The sequence below is a fragment of the Camelus bactrianus genome, chromosome 4 (genome assembly GCF_048773025.1).
Source record: "Camelus bactrianus isolate YW-2024 breed Bactrian camel chromosome 4, ASM4877302v1, whole genome shotgun sequence".
In the NCBI taxonomy this organism is placed as follows: domain Eukaryota; kingdom Metazoa; phylum Chordata; class Mammalia; order Artiodactyla; family Camelidae; genus Camelus; species Camelus bactrianus.
The window spans coordinates 41497203-41514396 of record NC_133542.1 but is presented as its reverse complement, the minus strand read 5'-3'; the positions used below and the strand labels follow the sequence as shown (position 1 = coordinate 41514396).

The following is a 17194-nucleotide window of genomic DNA, read 5'->3' as shown; positions in this document are numbered from 1 at the left end:
CTCTCATTCTAAAAAAATTTCTTTTTCTAATTTTTTTCTCTTTTCTTCCTAACTCCTTCAGAATAGCCTATCCCCACTGTCTTCACTATCCCCCTGGGGCAGCCCTATCCCCTCTATTTACTGCAATCTGGCTTTCTCATCCACCATGTCACTGAACCACTTTCACTAAAGTCAGCAGGGACCTAACTGCCCAAATCCAATGGACACTTACATTCTCTGCAGCAGGACACCATTACCTACTGCCTCCTTTCTGGATATCACCTCTCTTCTTCCCAGAATCCTTCCTTAGCTTATTAAACTTTGTCAGTCCCCATAGTTCTCTTAATGTCATCCATTTTTGTGATTTTAACTACTTTTTATGTATGCTGATGACATTCACATTTTTATCTTTCCATGTCTTTGAGTGCATGTCCAGTTATCTACCAGTCATCTCCTGAATTCTCCAGGTGTCCGAAAATTCAACACGTCCAAAACTGAACTCCTCTCCTCAATGCAGTTCTTCTCCCATTTCGTACCTCAATGATACCACCACCCAATCTTAGTCACATAAACGGGGGTGCAGCCTCTACCTCCTATTTCTTTACTTCTCACAACCAAGCTATGTTTTATATTATTTCCTAAATAAAACTAGAACCTACTTCCTCCCTTCACCTGTACCTTACTTCAGACCCCTGTTCTTCTCGCTATCATCTAATCTAGAAGTTACCAAATTGCTGTTTGGTGGAACCAGTTGTTAGACAGTTCAAATACAAAAGGATCCTATAATGTGTTTGAGAAGGGCAGCACACCACATGCCTGCTGTGAAGGTCCACAATGAAAATTAGCCTGCAGCAGCCCTGAGAAGTTGTACGGTAAGGAAACCTGCCTAACTTTACTTCAGTGGGGGTCTCCCTTATGTTTGCCATGTTAGCCTTTCAGGAGGGACAGGAGAGGCGGTGGGGGCATGTTAAGTCCTCCTTGAAAATAAAAGAAAACACTGCTCCTCAGAACAGTGTGGCATAATTATCTCCAGGCTTCTTCAAAGTCATCTTTCACATTGACATTAATGATCTAAAATGCAGACTTGAACGTGCCATTTCCATTCTCAGCTGTTTTCTGAGAAAAAAGAATCAGCTCCAGCTCCATGCAACATGGATGTTAGGACCCGCTCTGACACCTTGCTGCCTGCTGGAGCATCACGTGCTGAGCATCACACTGCACTCAGTCTAAGCCCCGGTACCTGTGGTTCCCCCAAGCACACCACTTGCACTCGCGGTTCTGCACCACTGTATATGCTGCGCTCTCTGCCTTGAGTGTCCCTTCCCTTCACCAACTTACTCACCAGCTTTTAACAAGGCCTTTAAGACCTAGCTTAGGTATTCCCTTTTTAGATGACTTTTCTTTGCCCCCCAGTTTTTCCTCTTCTTCCCTAAACGTGGACTAAATTCCTGAGTATCCCCATCAGAGTGTTACGCATATCTTTAGGGAACCCGCTGGTATGGCTTCCCCCCTCACTCTACTGCCAACATTACATCTCGTTTCTTGTTTTACTCCTGAAACACTCAATCCATGATCCATGAACTAAACAGTATTTAGCAGCCCTCTTACGAACAATCAGGGAAGACCTTCCAGAAGAAATCTGACACTCCAGCTTCTCTCTGATCTCAGCTTTCAGTCTGATTGAACTAAGGACTTATCTATGATTGTATTACCAGGGAGGCATAATTAATTAGAGATATAGGTACATATACTCTTATGTACTCTTAAAAATTCTGCTCCAATGGGGAAGACAGGCATGCTTTCTGACAGCTCCACTCTCTCGCACTTCTTGTGCTCACTAGCTTTTCTCTTGGTGTTTTCCTCTCTCAACAAGGAAACAGGATAACAAAGTAATGAAGAACATAGGTTTCAGTCCAATTCTAGCTCATCACTTACATATAGCTGTTACAATTTTGGGCAACTCACATGTTTTCTCAGATTCCTCATCTATAAAATGGGCACAGTGACAATTCCCTACCTTATAAAGTTGCTATAATCCATAAACACCATTAAGTGCCTTGGTAAATATATGCATTAAAATGCGTCAAGGGCTTCTGGCCATACAATTCATAACATTTTGACATTTAACCAAGTGATAAAACTATTCCATTTATTATCTCCATCACTTTCTAGTCCCCTTACCCTGCTTTATTGTTTATTTTTCCTCCCACCAGAATATTAGTTCTGTGAGGGTAAAGGCTTATTTTGTTCACTGCTGAAAACAACAGCACTCTGAAAAGTACTGTACATATTAAGCCCTCAGTAATCACTTGAATGAAAGGTGCAAAGTATCAAAAGGAAAAATACACCAAAACTTGCATTATAATAAAAAGTATACATAAATCTTTCTCTAATGGCTTCTAGTCATGTATTTTAAAATACCACATGCTATAATAAAAACATAAGTAATTTATTAAAATTTGAAGGCAGAAACATAATTTTAAGAGATTTAGACCTATGTCAGGTGTGATAGAGTACGGATGCTTTCTTGAAATTCAAAATCAGATCCAAGAGTATCACTTTGAGAGTGTTCTGGTAGACTGAATTTACTTTTAGTTGTCTTAGATGAAACAGTCACTATCCTACTCTCTTTCTTAACAGAAATGTGTTTTTTCGAAGACTCACTTTTAATTGGTTCATTAACCAAAGAGCTATTTTGCCCGATTCCTTTGCTCTTCCGCTTTACAGGTGAGTCAGAGCAGGAAAGCAGGTCCTTTCCAGAGTGTGTCTTAGCAGAGTGTTGTTTGGTCACTTTCTCTGAAGAAGATCTACTATTTCTTGGCAACTCTGCTTCTTTTCTCTGACTTCCAGTTCCAGAAATCCCCTCCGCTGAAGGAGAACATGCTCTCGCAATGAAATCATCAAAAGACTCCTGCCGCTGCTCCGTGCCTGGGACTCCCAGGTTGTCTTTGGAAGTTTCTCGGGCCTCCTGAGTAGAGACTGGGGCATGCAAGGAGTTGAGAGGCAAAGGAATTCTAGCGTCACCTGTAATTTTCTGAAACTGGAGGGAAAAACCAAAGAAAAGACAAATTCAGCGAACAAAGTCAACCATTAAAACGTAGAGTCCAAAACTTTAATGTTACTCTATGATCGTATTATTAAGACAGGCAACTGATTATTCAGAAGATCTTAGAGCCAGTTTTTTCTAATTATACCTTGCCACATGATTCTCAACTTATTTAGCTAATCCAAGGCTATGTCCACTACAGTTTCAGACTTTGGTGTTTGGAGTAGTTATTATCCATTTTCTTTCCCTCATTAAAAACAATAAAACCCTATTCTGTAAGAAATGTAATTCCTTTTCTATCCTCCAGGCACATGTAAGCAGTATCCAGTTTATGACTAGACTGTGTTCTCAAGTTGTCAGTTCCCAAGACCAGTCTGAGACTGGCTGAGGCGGGAGATGGGGGCTCCAAGTACGGTTAGAGGAAAAGCTGATAGGTTTTCCCCCCAACCTCCATAACCGGTGACTCACTATAATATATTGCCTATTAGCTACGCCTGGATTGCTTATCTTAAAAAATTATCTGTATCAGTACTTGTACCTTCATTAGTGTTCCTTCATTGTAAGCTGACTGCATACAAATAGAAACCTAGATAAAATATGAATAGAATAGACATTTATACAATTTCAAATTTGGAATGTTTTCTCTAATATTTTCTTTCTTTCTTCACTGAGGATAGTTTGCTTTAAATCATAAATTTTCAAGAGAACTTCCAGTTTTCATATTTACAACAATACAGTATCATGAAATGGGCATAAATTTAATAATCTCAGATTTGGAAAGGATTCCAAAGAGGCTTCTAGCTCCCAAGCATGTGAACTGTTATAGAGATTGATCATTATTATTTTCTCTCTGACTTGGTAGTTCCCTTTTTGCTAATCCCTCTTAGAATCATTAAGTTCTGTTCTGGCCACTTACTTGGATATTTTGCATTTGTCCTAGGGCAGTCTGCTTTGATTCTGGTTCTTCTTCCTCATGTGCCTTCTTTTCTTCTTTAGGTGGACTACTGACAGTAGAATTCATCTGGGGACAACCTAGTAAATGAAAATCTGACTGATCTATACCAGCCATTGTGGCAAGCTGCCCAAGTCTGGACAAGAAGAGGAAAAGAGGAAAAGACAAAGGTTAGCGTAATCACATCAGCGCAGCTTAGATTTCAAACACTGCCTCACTAGCAGCTTCGACACCTACCACACACCTAGCCCACTGCCTCTCATCTACATTCCCACACTTCTTTACCAACTCTCCTCCAGTATCTAAAGATGTGCTTGTTTCTTCCTTCCAAGCCCAGCTCATTCACTTACAAACCACCACTTCATCAATTATCAATCTCCAATTCCCTCTTTCAGCAAAATTCCTCCTTGTTGAGAACCAATGATCTCTATCCTTCCTGCAGGTTAATAATAATTTTTTTCTGTCTAGGACAAAAATAAGTTTAATTCAAACTAATAAACAAGCAAAATAAATAAAAGGTAGGAAATTTCCTATGTATTCTGGAATATTTTCAATTAAAATCACCTTGAATTTAGTCTTTATGAAAACTATTCCTACCAATTACTCTATCTACAGGTTACTCTTATAATGGGCTCCCCACTCAAAGTAAATTCTCCTATTTGCATTTCTTTAAAAATTTAATTCCTCATTTAAAAAAAATTCAACCATATTACCTAAAATTACACTAAATTTAGCTAAACATGGCTATGGAAGTGAGGAAACCTGCTCAAATTCCTCAGCAAACTACCATTATAGTCACGAAGAATGCCGGGAAGAGAAATGGACTAACCCAGCGTCTTTAAGGAGATCCAAGAAAGCATGGAACTTCCGAAAAGAATTCTCAATGCTGCCTAAAACACCTTCATCATCCAGGATCATGCTTGTCAATGACTGTGCTTGAAGGGCTTCAGACAAAGAGAAATTTATATTTCTTAACTGGGCATTTTCATGTTCCAGCTATAAAAGAAGATTGAAAATATCTGACATGATTTTTTCTCATTGTCTTTAAAAGAAAACAAAAGTAGTCTTGTATAAACAAAACTAAAATAAAATACTCAAAATGTAATTTATTTGTAATTAATCTAACTCTTCATCAATACAGAGACCATATCACATAATAACTGAAACCCAGAGGCACCCAACAAAGTTTCCTATATAACACTCAGGTGGTATATAAATAAGCCAAAGTTACTGTTTTATTAATGATCTTTCAAAAAAGATCACATTTCTAACTGGTTAAATTCATAATGGATCTTCATTCCACATTAGAAAATTACCTGCTCTAAGTTTCCCCTAAATTAGAAATGAAATACAGAATCTGATCTGAACAAAGCATATTACAACTCTGCTGAATGTTGAGGATTAACTTCAGTGAGCAAAGTTTTAATGTGTAAGTTTAAATGTCCTAAATGATATCCAACCCATTTTATTAACTGTATAATCAACACTAATCTCCCTGGCTTCTTGAAAATACTCACTTTCCTTGTACTCCTCCCCTCCATCATCTATGCATTTAAAACCCCACATTAGCCCAACTCCAGTATTTCTCAGAAAGGCCATCATGTTCATGATGCCTCTTTTGCCTTACGTAAGCAGGTGCTCGGTACTTAGATTGACTAAGTGTCTTCCAAACCAATGTATGCACTTTCAAAAATACCTCCTTAAACTCACCCTGTAATAAATTGTATTTATACATAACTTTTTAGCTGATGCCCTGCTTTCACGCACATTATGTAATGTAATTCTCATAGTATATATTTTTATCTTTCATTGCTTTCTTAGCAGTTTTCCAATGTCTTTTACTTATTTAAAAGATTCACTTTTGTAATTCACTGCCAGTAGAGAGTTTCATCATGTCTTTTATGTTACTGTATATACCACAGAAGCATAAATGCTTTCTTGAATTGAAGCATCATGAACAGGAAATAAGATAATGTCATATGAGGGCATACACACAAAAAAAATCTCAGATTTTTACATTTTTAAAAACATGGTTTCTGTAATATAGATCATATATAATCACCAAATACAAGTAAATGCAAAGGTCCATATGGTACAACCAATTTGCAACATATTACAGTTTTAAACTTTACAAACTATGTGTACATGGCTTAAAATCAAATTAAAATAAAACCAAAAGCTCTCCAAAGTATAAGAAGAAACCTGTTTACCTCACTGACTCGTTTATCAGCCTTAAGTCTTATTACTCGCTCCTCCTTTAACTGCTTTAGGCACTCCTCCAGTTTTTCCTAGTGTAAAGAAACAGAGTAAGTATTATAACAAATTCATAGTACAATATCCAAAAGCCTTTCTAGCTAAAGATCTCACCAAAGATTTAGGTGCAGGGCCAGAAGTGAACTCAGATTTTAGTCCACTACATGTAATATTATACTATGCTGGTGAAACTCATTATCAAAATAAATCAAGTAAGTATATTAAAGATTTATTTAAATCCTACTCTTTCCAAAATAAATTTGTGGCAGCTCATCATAAAAAGCATAGCATATGCATATAACATAGTAAGTCAGAAATAAAAAATTAAGACCAAGAAAGAAAAATTCTGTATTTATTTGTGGGTCCCTGTATAATAGGAAGCCCTATTAATAAACATGTTTAACACACCTGAATTATGTAACTGCAGATTCAAATACATTTTTTAAAAAGTAAGCACTTTTACAACAATTTACTATATGCCAAGGACTCTTCTAGGAGTTCCCTAGCCGTTAAATAATCCAATCATGCAAACCCTAGGAGGAAAGAATAATTATTAACTCTGCACTATTTTACAGAAGAGAAAACTGAGGCAGAGAGGAGCCGAGTAAGGGGAGCAACACACCCAAGGTCACATCATTAGTTAAGTAGTAGAGCCACGCTGTGAACTCAGGAAGGTGGGTGCCATTTGTGTTCACAGAGGTGTTAATCTTCCCACTCACCAAGGTCAATAAAATAAAATGAATATTGGTAAACTCCCTTATGATTTATAAGAACAAAGACACTGAGGTCCTTGAAGTGCAGGACACTATGTGTGGCAGGCAGAATACTAAAAGAGCCCCTAAGATTCCTAATTGCTGAAGTACACAAACCTCCCAATTATTCAATCAAACACTAAACCTCGGTGCTATAGTGAAGGGATTCTGCAGATGCCATTAAGGTTCCCCAAATCAGCTGATTTTAAGATAGGGAAAATATTCTGGGTGGATATGACCTAATCAGGCAGCCTATTAAAAGGGACTGGGCTCTTCCTGGAGATGTGAAGTACAAAAAGGACAAGAGGGAGATTCTCCATTGCTGGCTTTGAAGAAGTCAGGTGTGATGCTTTGGGAAGGAATGCAAAAGGGAGGCCCCTAGGAGCTGAGGCTGTTCCCCGACTTGAGCGCCAGTAAGGAAATGGGGACTTCTGTCCTGCAACTGCAGAAATAGGATTATGCCAACATGCTGAATAAGCCTGAAAGTATTCCTTCCCAGAGCCTTTAGATGACAACACGGCCAGACTGACATCTTGACTTCAGCTCCATGATACACATGAGCTATGCTGAACATCCAGTACAAACAAGAAAGTCCAATGTTTGGGGCTCAATGTCTTACACTTAAATTTCACATGCTTTAACACTCTAAGGAGGGAATCCACATGTTCCTGTGTGTATCTGAGTAGAGAACCCAGTCATGCTGTGCCTGGACTTCTGACCTATGCAACTGTGAGCTAGTAAACAGATACTGTTTTAAGTCAATAACTTAGTGAAAGAAAATTAATGTGTTACTCAACCCTCAGGCTCATGAACAAAACAAATGACTGTCATTGTTTTAAGCCTCTGTTTTGGCGTGGTTTCTTATGCAGCAATAAACAAACAGACCACCTACACTTATTTAAACAGTAAGTATATTTATACACGCTAAACGCTTTGAACAATCACTTAAAGCATTTAAAATTCACTATGCCCACAGTGTGTGTGCGTTGAGGGGAGGAGCTCTATTATATGCCATCACTGGGAGAGGAACTGGTACCACTTTCTAGAGAGTAACTTTTAGTACATACCAACAACTTACATCTAGGAATTTACCCTAAGGAAATCATAGATGTGGGCAAAGATTTATCTACCAACATGATGTCATAAGATTGTTTATAACCAAACCCCAGAAGAAAGCTAAGAGCCTCCAAATTGGGATTGGTTTAAATAAAAACAGCACATCCACATGAAAAAACACTCTGGTGAAGCAGCTAAGAAACAACAATGATGACAAGAGGTCTCAACCAGCATCAACGAATGGGCTTCCAGAGTTCTACGTTCAAGACAGATCTGTCTGTTTTTCTTGAGAGATGGTCAGTGAGCTTAGTCAGATTCTGTGATGTAGAAGAGCATTCAGTGACATGACAAGCATTTCTGATACCTTCTTAAGACAAAAGAGTAGATTAGGTGTGTGTACACACAGAGGGGGCTTTTATTTCTTTTAGTAAGTTGTTCACTGTTTTCGGAAATTTGCTCAATGAACATATATTTTTATACTAAGAACATGTTTACAAAATTAAGTCTAATAACTTCAAATTCTGTGGTGTTTCATTACTAAAGTCAATCAAGTTTTAAATGGGGAAAAAGGGAAAAAATTGTAAGATTCCTCTACTTTTAATATAATGACTTCAATAAAAGCTTAAAAAATGATTGTATAGAAATTCTAAACGAATGACCAAAATAAATAAATAAATAAATAACATAAAATCACCCCAGAGAAAAGCAGACTAAAATACTCCATCTTGACTGGTTCTAAATAGCACATCAGGGGGCAATTACATGAAATAGTTTCTCCCTCTAGTGGAGGGAATTAGAACATAGTGTTAAATTTTTATGAAAATGTGTACCCTCCTCCTACAAAGTTAATTCATGTCCCTTAAAAGGAACTATGGAACCAAAAAAATAAGAAAGCAAAATTGCTTAATATTCTATTACTTAAATAAGACTATGATGAGGCTCTGGAATAACTCCTTCCTGTCATCTGCTCTCTCTCTTCCCTTCTACACATCACGTAAGTTGATTTTTCTGGAATGAAGTTCCCGTCATACTGTATGCCAAATTTTATGTTGAACTTTTTCCCATTTAACATTGAAATTAATCATTTCTCATATAAACAGGGGATTCATAACTTTGACTTCTTTTTAGTGCGTTACAAAGGATTCCACTGAGTGGGTCTATTGGTTAGCCATTCCTTTATGGTTAAATATTTAAGTTCTTCCCAACTTTTCAATATTGTAACCTTTCTATGAGTGAAGGCATCTTCTTCATATTTAAAATTATCTTCTTGCAATAAATCCATAAAAATGAGCTTGAGATCAAAGCAAACGAACATTTTTAAGGCTCTGAGGTACCTATCTCCAAATTGCTTTCCAGAAGATTTCTAAGATTTTATACTGCCATCAGCAATATATCACTTGGTATATAACCTCCAAATAAGTGCACAGAACAAAACTGTTACTGTGACAAATAAAAGGAGAATACTTACATAACCACTACTCAAAGCTGCAAGTACTCGGGGCCTCTCAAAAACCCTCCATCCCTTTCCTCAACACAAGCGCCTTCCCTCTTAGCAGTCAAACACCATCCTTACTTCTTGACAATCATTCCTTTAACCCATATGCATCCCTAACAATATAGCTTAGCTTTGCTGACATCAAACTTTATGTAAAGAGAATCATAGTGTATACAGTCTTTTGTACCTTATTTCTTTCACTCGACATTGCTGCCTGCAGCTTTCATTCATTCAATTTTATTGCTTGATAGTTTTCCCAATGTATAAATACATACGACTTGTTTAATTTTTGACTCTTAAAGGACATTTTTTTTTCAGTTTGTGCAAATGCAAATAATGCACACGAATCCTGTTGTACCAGTTTTTCTTGTGCACGTACCCAGGGCGGGGGGAGGGCTGCTGGGTCACAGGATACTTACATACCTTCAGTATATATACGTGCTTTCCAAAGTAGCTCTGTCAACTTATACTTCTGAATAACCAGGGTGGGAGATTCCTATAGTACTCCAGGTCTGCAATGTCGATTCTATCAGACTATTTTTTGTCAATCTGAGTGGCATGCAGTTTCATCCGTTTTGATTCACTTAATGAGGCTGGACACTTTTCTGTGTTTACTGGCTGTCTGGACTTCTTTTTATGAGATTTAAGTCAATTATTCTTGTTTTTAATTCTTTTCTATTTCCAAACAATAAGCTTACATGACTACTTTATGACTAAATCTTAGGCATTATCTGTTACCTTTCTACTTTACTAAGTAAGGGTTCAGTTCATTTACACTCTTACCTATGTCTACACCACTCAGTAAAGTTATGTCACCATTAGTTGTTTCCACAGGTTATGACCTCTTCGACTTGTAATGATACACTTAAAAATCTATATTGTTTATCAACTATAAATTACCTCAATGACCCAATTTGTAAAATGAGGACATTCATGTCCTTTTCCCTTTTTTCCACCTCCTATCTACCTTCCTTCCAAATCTGGCTTTCATGCTATCAAAGTTGAAATACATACTGTTCTATGTACAGTTAAGTTTTCTGTAATTTGAGAGAGTATGGAGTAGTGTTTAAGAGAACAGGCAGAAAGCCTGAGCTCAAAGCCCTGATTCAACCCTAAATGAGGTACAGCTTAGGCAAGTTCCTTCCCTGTTTTAGCTTCCTTTTCTGAAAAGTGGGGATGATATTAGCACCAAACTCATAAGGCTATTCAGAGGGTTAAATGAGTTAACATATGCAAAACCACTTAGAACACAATACATACTAAGTACATATAGTACACAATACATACCAGTACATACTATGTTCATACTAATACATACTAAGTATAGTTTAGGTTAGTTATTTATTATTGCACGCAAGTTGACAATAAAAGCTGCTAACCAAGACAGTATTTCCATTGTTGTGATTAAATTAACATGGCCCACTGCAGACATTTCCTATGTATAGAGACCACGGCTCCTTCTACACTGTTTCAGTGTCACTGCCCTTGTATAGGGTGACTACATATCCCAAGATACCTTGGGCTGTTCTAGTTTATACCTGTTGTTCTAATGTTGTATTATAGCACCTCCTTACACTACTTAAGTGTTCTGGTATGGACAATAAATTAGACAGGTAGTCATTACCTCTGTGTCACTGAAAAGGGGGACATCTATAGTGTCAAGTTTACGTAGATTCTTTTCCTGCACACCAATGGTAGTTTAAACATCTACCATAGTTTTGTTTACTTCATGTTGATGTCAGTATAGCCTTTTCTCCTCTGAAGTTTGAGTTCCTCCTTCTCTTCCTCTCCCTCCTCCCAACATACACAGCAAGTACAAGATCCCCAAGGTGTTTCTAAACTCTCAAGCACACAAGCAATGGAAACCTCTCAAATCTATACTAGCTGCTCCCTGCATGGAATCCAATGTTTCCTGAATCCCCTATTACCTTCCTTCTTGGTTTATTCCCTCATTTTGCTGGATTATTTCTTCAAATAACTTAAGGTGTAGTACAGGAAGTAAATTTTTCAAATTTCTTTATGTACAAACTACCTTATTCAGCCTCCACGTATGACTGATAGTTTGGCTGGATACAATACCTTAGGTTGAAAATTATTTGCCTGAAAATCTGGAGGTATTTTTCTAATGCCTTCTAGGATCCATGGTACTGATGAGAACTATGATAAGGTTGAATTTTAATTTTTTTCTTTTTAGGTGGCTAGTATTCTCTCTGGGATGTATTTATCTTCTTGGTACCACAATGAATGGTATCTAGATATTTGAGTCTATTTTTGTTCATCTTGCTCAAAACTTGAGTAGCTATTTTCAATTTGAGGCCTCATGTTTACTTTCAGCTGCGGGGAATTTTCTTGCCTTTTGACAGCTTCCCCCCATTTTTTTTTCTGGGTCTGGAATTTCTAATAGTAACACGTTGGATCTCCTAGATGCAGCCTCTCTCATTCATCATTTCTATCACATTTTCCATTGTGTCTTTCTTTTTTATATACTGAGAAATTTATTTCCTACTGAATTTATTTCAGCAACTATATTTTCATTTCCAAGAGATTTTTCTTGCTTTCTGATCACTTCCTTTTGAATTAACTTATTTTATAGTTGCTAGTTTTTTTTTAAACCTAAGGATACTAATTAGGGTTTTTTCTTAAATCATATTGTTTCCTGAATCATCCCTAGTCCTACTAGAATGTATTTTTACTATTTTTTTTTTTTTAAATCTCTGTCATGTTGTAAGCTTTACTCGACTATCAGACAAACCATGGTTACTTTCTATTTAAGAATGAGAGCTGGAAGTTCCCTGGAAGCCAGTAACTGATTGGCTTCTCTTATGCATGGAGAAGTGGATAGTAATTATAATAGGATACCCTCAAATACTCTTTTCTATGGTGCAAAAATTCAAACAGCTGCCCTGATTCTCCACAGTTTAATTTTTTTCAAAGTGAATTTATCTCATTTCAGAAGAGTGAGGGTAGGGCTGGGAGTCAACTCTTGCAAGCACAAACCTTCAATGATCACTCCCTACTTTAGTCACATTTTAAACTAACTCCACTCTCTCTTGCCCATGCACATCTGAGCATGGAGCTGTTTCTGCAAGGGGACTAAGATTCCCCCTCAGCTGCAGGCAGTCCCTGTACTTACTCTAGGTGATGGTTTGCCTCTGCTCTGCTGCTTCAGTTTCACACTCTTCCGCCTTTCAAAAACATGCAGTAATCTCTTGTCTTGACTGTTGTGGGTTTATGTATGTAGCACTTTGATACCATCATTTTAGTGTCATGTCAAAATGGAGAAGAGCTGAAGAAGTTCTCAGTGCACCTTGAATAAAGTACTCCGTAGTCAGTTTCTAACCCTGGTCTTCCCCAACGTCTATAATCACTTTTAGAAATACAATCTCCTAGTCTACTGGTGAAGGAAACGAATACAACACACCTGAAAAGATAATGAATGCGGGACAGATGCTCTAGGGTCTTGTCTTACTCTGCAACTTACTAATAAATCACTTAAGTGCAACAAATTGTAGGCACTCATTTATAAGATGAAAAGGGGGTAATTCTATATGAACTATAGATTCCTCTTACTCTAACATTCTACAATTTTCTAAATACTTTAAAATTTCTCTATATTATTACTATTAATTTTAGTTAAAAATAAAAATCTAACTTTCCCTTCTGAAAGTCAAGTAATAATTTCCATGTCCTAAAATAATAGGATAACTAGTTTTAAATCTGTCAAGTTTTATACTCAAAGAAAATATTAAAATAATTTAAAAATTAAACATGGACTTTGTAGCACAAAGACAAGGTCCCCTCAAATGGAGTTTCCCTTATTTAGTACAAATCATCAGCTCTGCATTAAAGTTGAAATAAAACGAACACGTTATTTTTGAGGTACAAAAATTTGTCATGAAAATCAATTTTTCTTTTGTTTACAAAACAGTATGGAATGACATTAGATGCCAGCTTTTTTAGGCAATACAGTGTAGCTTCTTGGTATTTTTTTATTTTAGGTAAGGAGAATATCAGCATCAAAACTTTTTTTCAACTTTAACTTTATTAAAAACAAAATCCTATTTTCCTATTATAAAAAGGGAGGTCAACTAGAACTGTCAATTTTCTCATCTGTGAAACAAGAGCACTGAATCAGCTGACTGCATTCACTCAAACTCAAATTCTTTGAGGTTATCTTATGATCGTTAAGGGTCTCCCTAAGTCTAATATTCTATGGTTCTAAGGAAAGGGAAATGTATTATTAACACATATTTTGATTTTCATTTCTGAGAGCTCAAACGTCCATCAGTCACCTTGGTCTAAGCTAAGGGGGATACGATGCAGATGGGAGGGAGAACAGAACCTCACACAAGCTGCCCAGTGGTGCAATCAGCCTTCCATCTGAACAATCATCTCCTCTGTATCTTTCAAGTGATAACTCTGTACCTGCAGTGCTTCCTGCTTTACGCTGATTTTCTCTGGCTCTTCCTGAACACTTTCTGAAGAATCATCGACCTCTTCGAGTTCTGAGGAGGAAGGACTCTCTACCGTCACAGTCACAGGAAATTCTGACTGCTTAAAGAAAGAAGTTGTATAAAATATAAACCAGATGCCAAACATTAAAGAACATTTAACAAAAGTGATCTGAGGTATCAAGTTATTATTTACAAATCTCTTTCACTGCTCCTTAGTCTAAAACAAGCAATGACAAAGTAAAATTACATTAACGTATTTTTGCTGTGTTACTCTAGAGAATTCTCTTGTACATGGTTAAGATTAATTTCAGAATTGCCCATATTATTAATTTTCTTCCACAGAAGCCATGTGAGGAGCCAGGGCAAACATTTTTCTCTCAGATCAACTTTACACTACAAATGAGAAATCGATTCTTCATCACTGGACACAAACTGGAAGAAAATGTAGCTTCTAGGAGAAAAATGCATCGGTAAAGGGACTGATAAAGAATCAGATGAATAATTAGAAAGTCAACGTATCTAAACTCTGAATAACAAACATGAGAGTTTTAAAAAATAAATCACATACACAACTAAAATTGAGCCATCAAAACATCATCTTCTCATCATCCTTAAGCTAAAACTAGCATAACAGTAACACCATTCTCCTGTCAACCTTCACTGCCACTGGAACATTGTTCAATATGATGTTTCCAAACATTTAAAAACTGACCTGATCACAACCCCATAAAGTCTACAGATCAAAAAGAAGTGTGCTGGGATTATATAACTGAATAGAAGACAAGTCACTAGGATATCATTTTGATGACAAGCAGCAAGCCCTGCAGGATAGGAAAATCCCAGCGGTGGAACGAGGCGTGCATCCCTTCTTCTGGGCATGCGAGGGGGCAGTACTGACAGCCAGGGTGCTCTCCTCTCACCTCAGCCATGCTGCCTTTCACAGAGCAACATCAGTCTGCCACGACAACAGGGAAGGAGAATCTGGTGCTGACAGGCTTAATCTGCTCCAAGACCCTGAGGCAGTGTGAGGGGGACTGTGTGTGGCCTTGGTGAGAGAGGGAGAAGTGCTGATGCAGAGGCTCTGGGATGTGCTGCTCTATATTGGCTTTAAGATCAGAACTTGTACAGAGAGCCCCTAGTCAACATTTTCTGAAAGCATATGGACATTCTTGAGTATGACAGCTCCAAGTGTGGGATCAGAAATGGCAGTCAAATTCATTTCACTGGGTAACAGCTGATTTGTGGACTGCAGAAACGGCTTCCTTGTTTACAGACGTAACCTTGAGGCTCCCAGAGTGGCCCATATCCACACAACTCCGCCGTGGCGCTGGCAGAGCCACCCGACAAGTTCTAGATGATTTATTTCAGAAAGGGAAATGCTTCTTGGAAGGCTCTGTTCAGTTTAAAAAGCAAAGAGAATGACCTTCACTTTTCTCACTTAAACCCGCTATAAATTAGAAATAGAACAACATACCTGCAACTGATTACATACATCACGAGCTTTGATTAATGGAAAACCCCTGAAAAGACATCAACAAAATGAAGTTATATTTGATGTAAATATGTCACCTGTTAATCCTAGTTAATAAAACTAATCAGTATTATGTAAAATATCCACTATAGAATTGTGTATAAAAATAAATAAGCTCAAAATAAAGACCTGGAAGGCTCTGCCATGGAGAAAATTGAACAGAATTTAGCAGACCAGCTTTATGATAACTCGTTGAACCGCCGAGAGGTCCCTTCAGTTCCTAGGTTCAGGATGATTGAGATTTCAGTCTAACTTCTTTAACTGGTGAAAGTAACCATTTTCTAATTTATAACTTCTTGTGATAAGGATGGACCTGAGATTAGTAAATGTCTCAAGAAGAAGATATGAAACCACAAAGTTGTGAAACTAGTGAAACTGGTGACTTAACACTATAGTTTATGCAATAGTAATTCACATTACCATTTGCAAAAGAGTAGTTGTCCAATGGAGATTATAAACATCAATTTAATGTGAGCAAATGAACAGATATTTTACACAGTACCTACTTCAAATGCTATTTAAAATCATTCTCTTTGTTTTCTTAAGCAATTGTTAATCCCCAATATCTTGAATACTAGCAGTAAGTCATTTGAAAATAATCTATAGCAATCTATTTCACTTAGCAAGCCTAAAGCTATAATTCAACAATTTTATTTACACTGCTATAACAAAAATTACTATGAACAGCTATCTCTTGGGTAAGTAATCAGCTAAAGCAAGCTAAGTCTAGTTTGACTCACTAAAGCTGATTCACAAAGTTAAGCCAATTGATTTAGATTAGGTCTAATCCATACTTCTCATCCATTCTGCATTAAAATATTCCCATAAAATGTCTTTTTTCCCCATTCCTACATATCCAAATTCCCACTTCTGTGCTGAAGGGCTTGCTTCACCTACACCTGCCTTTAATGAAATCTTTCTCACTTGCAGAACTGGAGATAATTTTAGTCTCTTCTTGATTCCCATAGGGTTACATCTGTTGTGACACTTGAGAAACAACTTGAAACTCCCGATTATAATTAGTTTTTGTTCTTCTTCCTTAGAGGACTCATTAGGCAGAAGCCATGTGTGAGTTATCTTCTCCTATAGAAACTATCAGAGACCTCCCACATAATAGCAGCTCCAAAATAAAGAATTCTGAATGACTGAAAAAGACAGGGAATGAAAACACCCTACCTGTTCCTGTTTGCACGTTCTGCAGTACGCCATGGCAGGAAACCAGACACACCAGGGGGCAAAGGTTCAGGAGCATAACATTCTTTACCAACGGACTGTTTTCTTCCATTACTCACAGGTTTCTTTGTAGCCAATCCTATGTTTGAGAACGCATGAAAAGAAGGAATCAAGATGCACCAAAGGTTCTACAGAGCAATTATCACATGTGTACACTTTGAAAGGAATCCAACAGGCACTGGACAATGATGTCAAAGCCATTAAAAACAGGATTGTTTTGTAACAACGTTTTACACAGGCCAGCAATTTTTAAAAGTATTAAGTTCTCTACAGTAACAAGTTATTTTAACTAAAACATAAGTATTGAGATGTGCAGGACATGCAAAAATAAATAAAAAATATCCCCCAAAGAATGACACATTTTGTATATCACGCAGAAACATTCAAGTTTATTGAATCTCAGAACACTTTTGGCATTTCTGAATCTCAAGGATAGAGAAACA

The 17194-nt window shown here is 37.1% G+C and overlaps 1 protein-coding gene across 4 annotated transcripts in view; it reads right to left on the bottom strand.

Moving 5' to 3' along the window:
• The window catches only part of CEP78 (centrosomal protein 78), a 42897-nt gene that overhangs the window by 12886 nt on the left and 12817 nt on the right, over positions 1-17194 (bottom strand). Inside the window, exons 9-16 of one of the 4 annotated variants that reach the window (XM_074361737.1) lie at positions 16695-16830; positions 15462-15507; positions 13959-14087; positions 6188-6265; positions 4807-4973; positions 3942-4113; positions 3564-3611; positions 2644-3019 (exon numbers count right to left, since the gene is read on the bottom strand). In XM_074361737.1, the coding sequence (XP_074217838.1) occupies positions 2644-3019; positions 3564-3611; positions 3942-4113; positions 4807-4973; positions 6188-6265; positions 13959-14087; positions 15462-15507; positions 16695-16830 (1152 nt within the window). Of the gene's footprint in view, positions 1-2407; positions 3020-3563; positions 3612-3941; positions 4114-4806; positions 4974-6187; positions 6266-13958; positions 14088-15461; positions 15508-16694; positions 16831-17194 lie in introns of those variants that run through there. The other 3 variants (XM_074361736.1, XM_074361735.1, XM_010953133.3) reach the window with 3 other exon arrangements.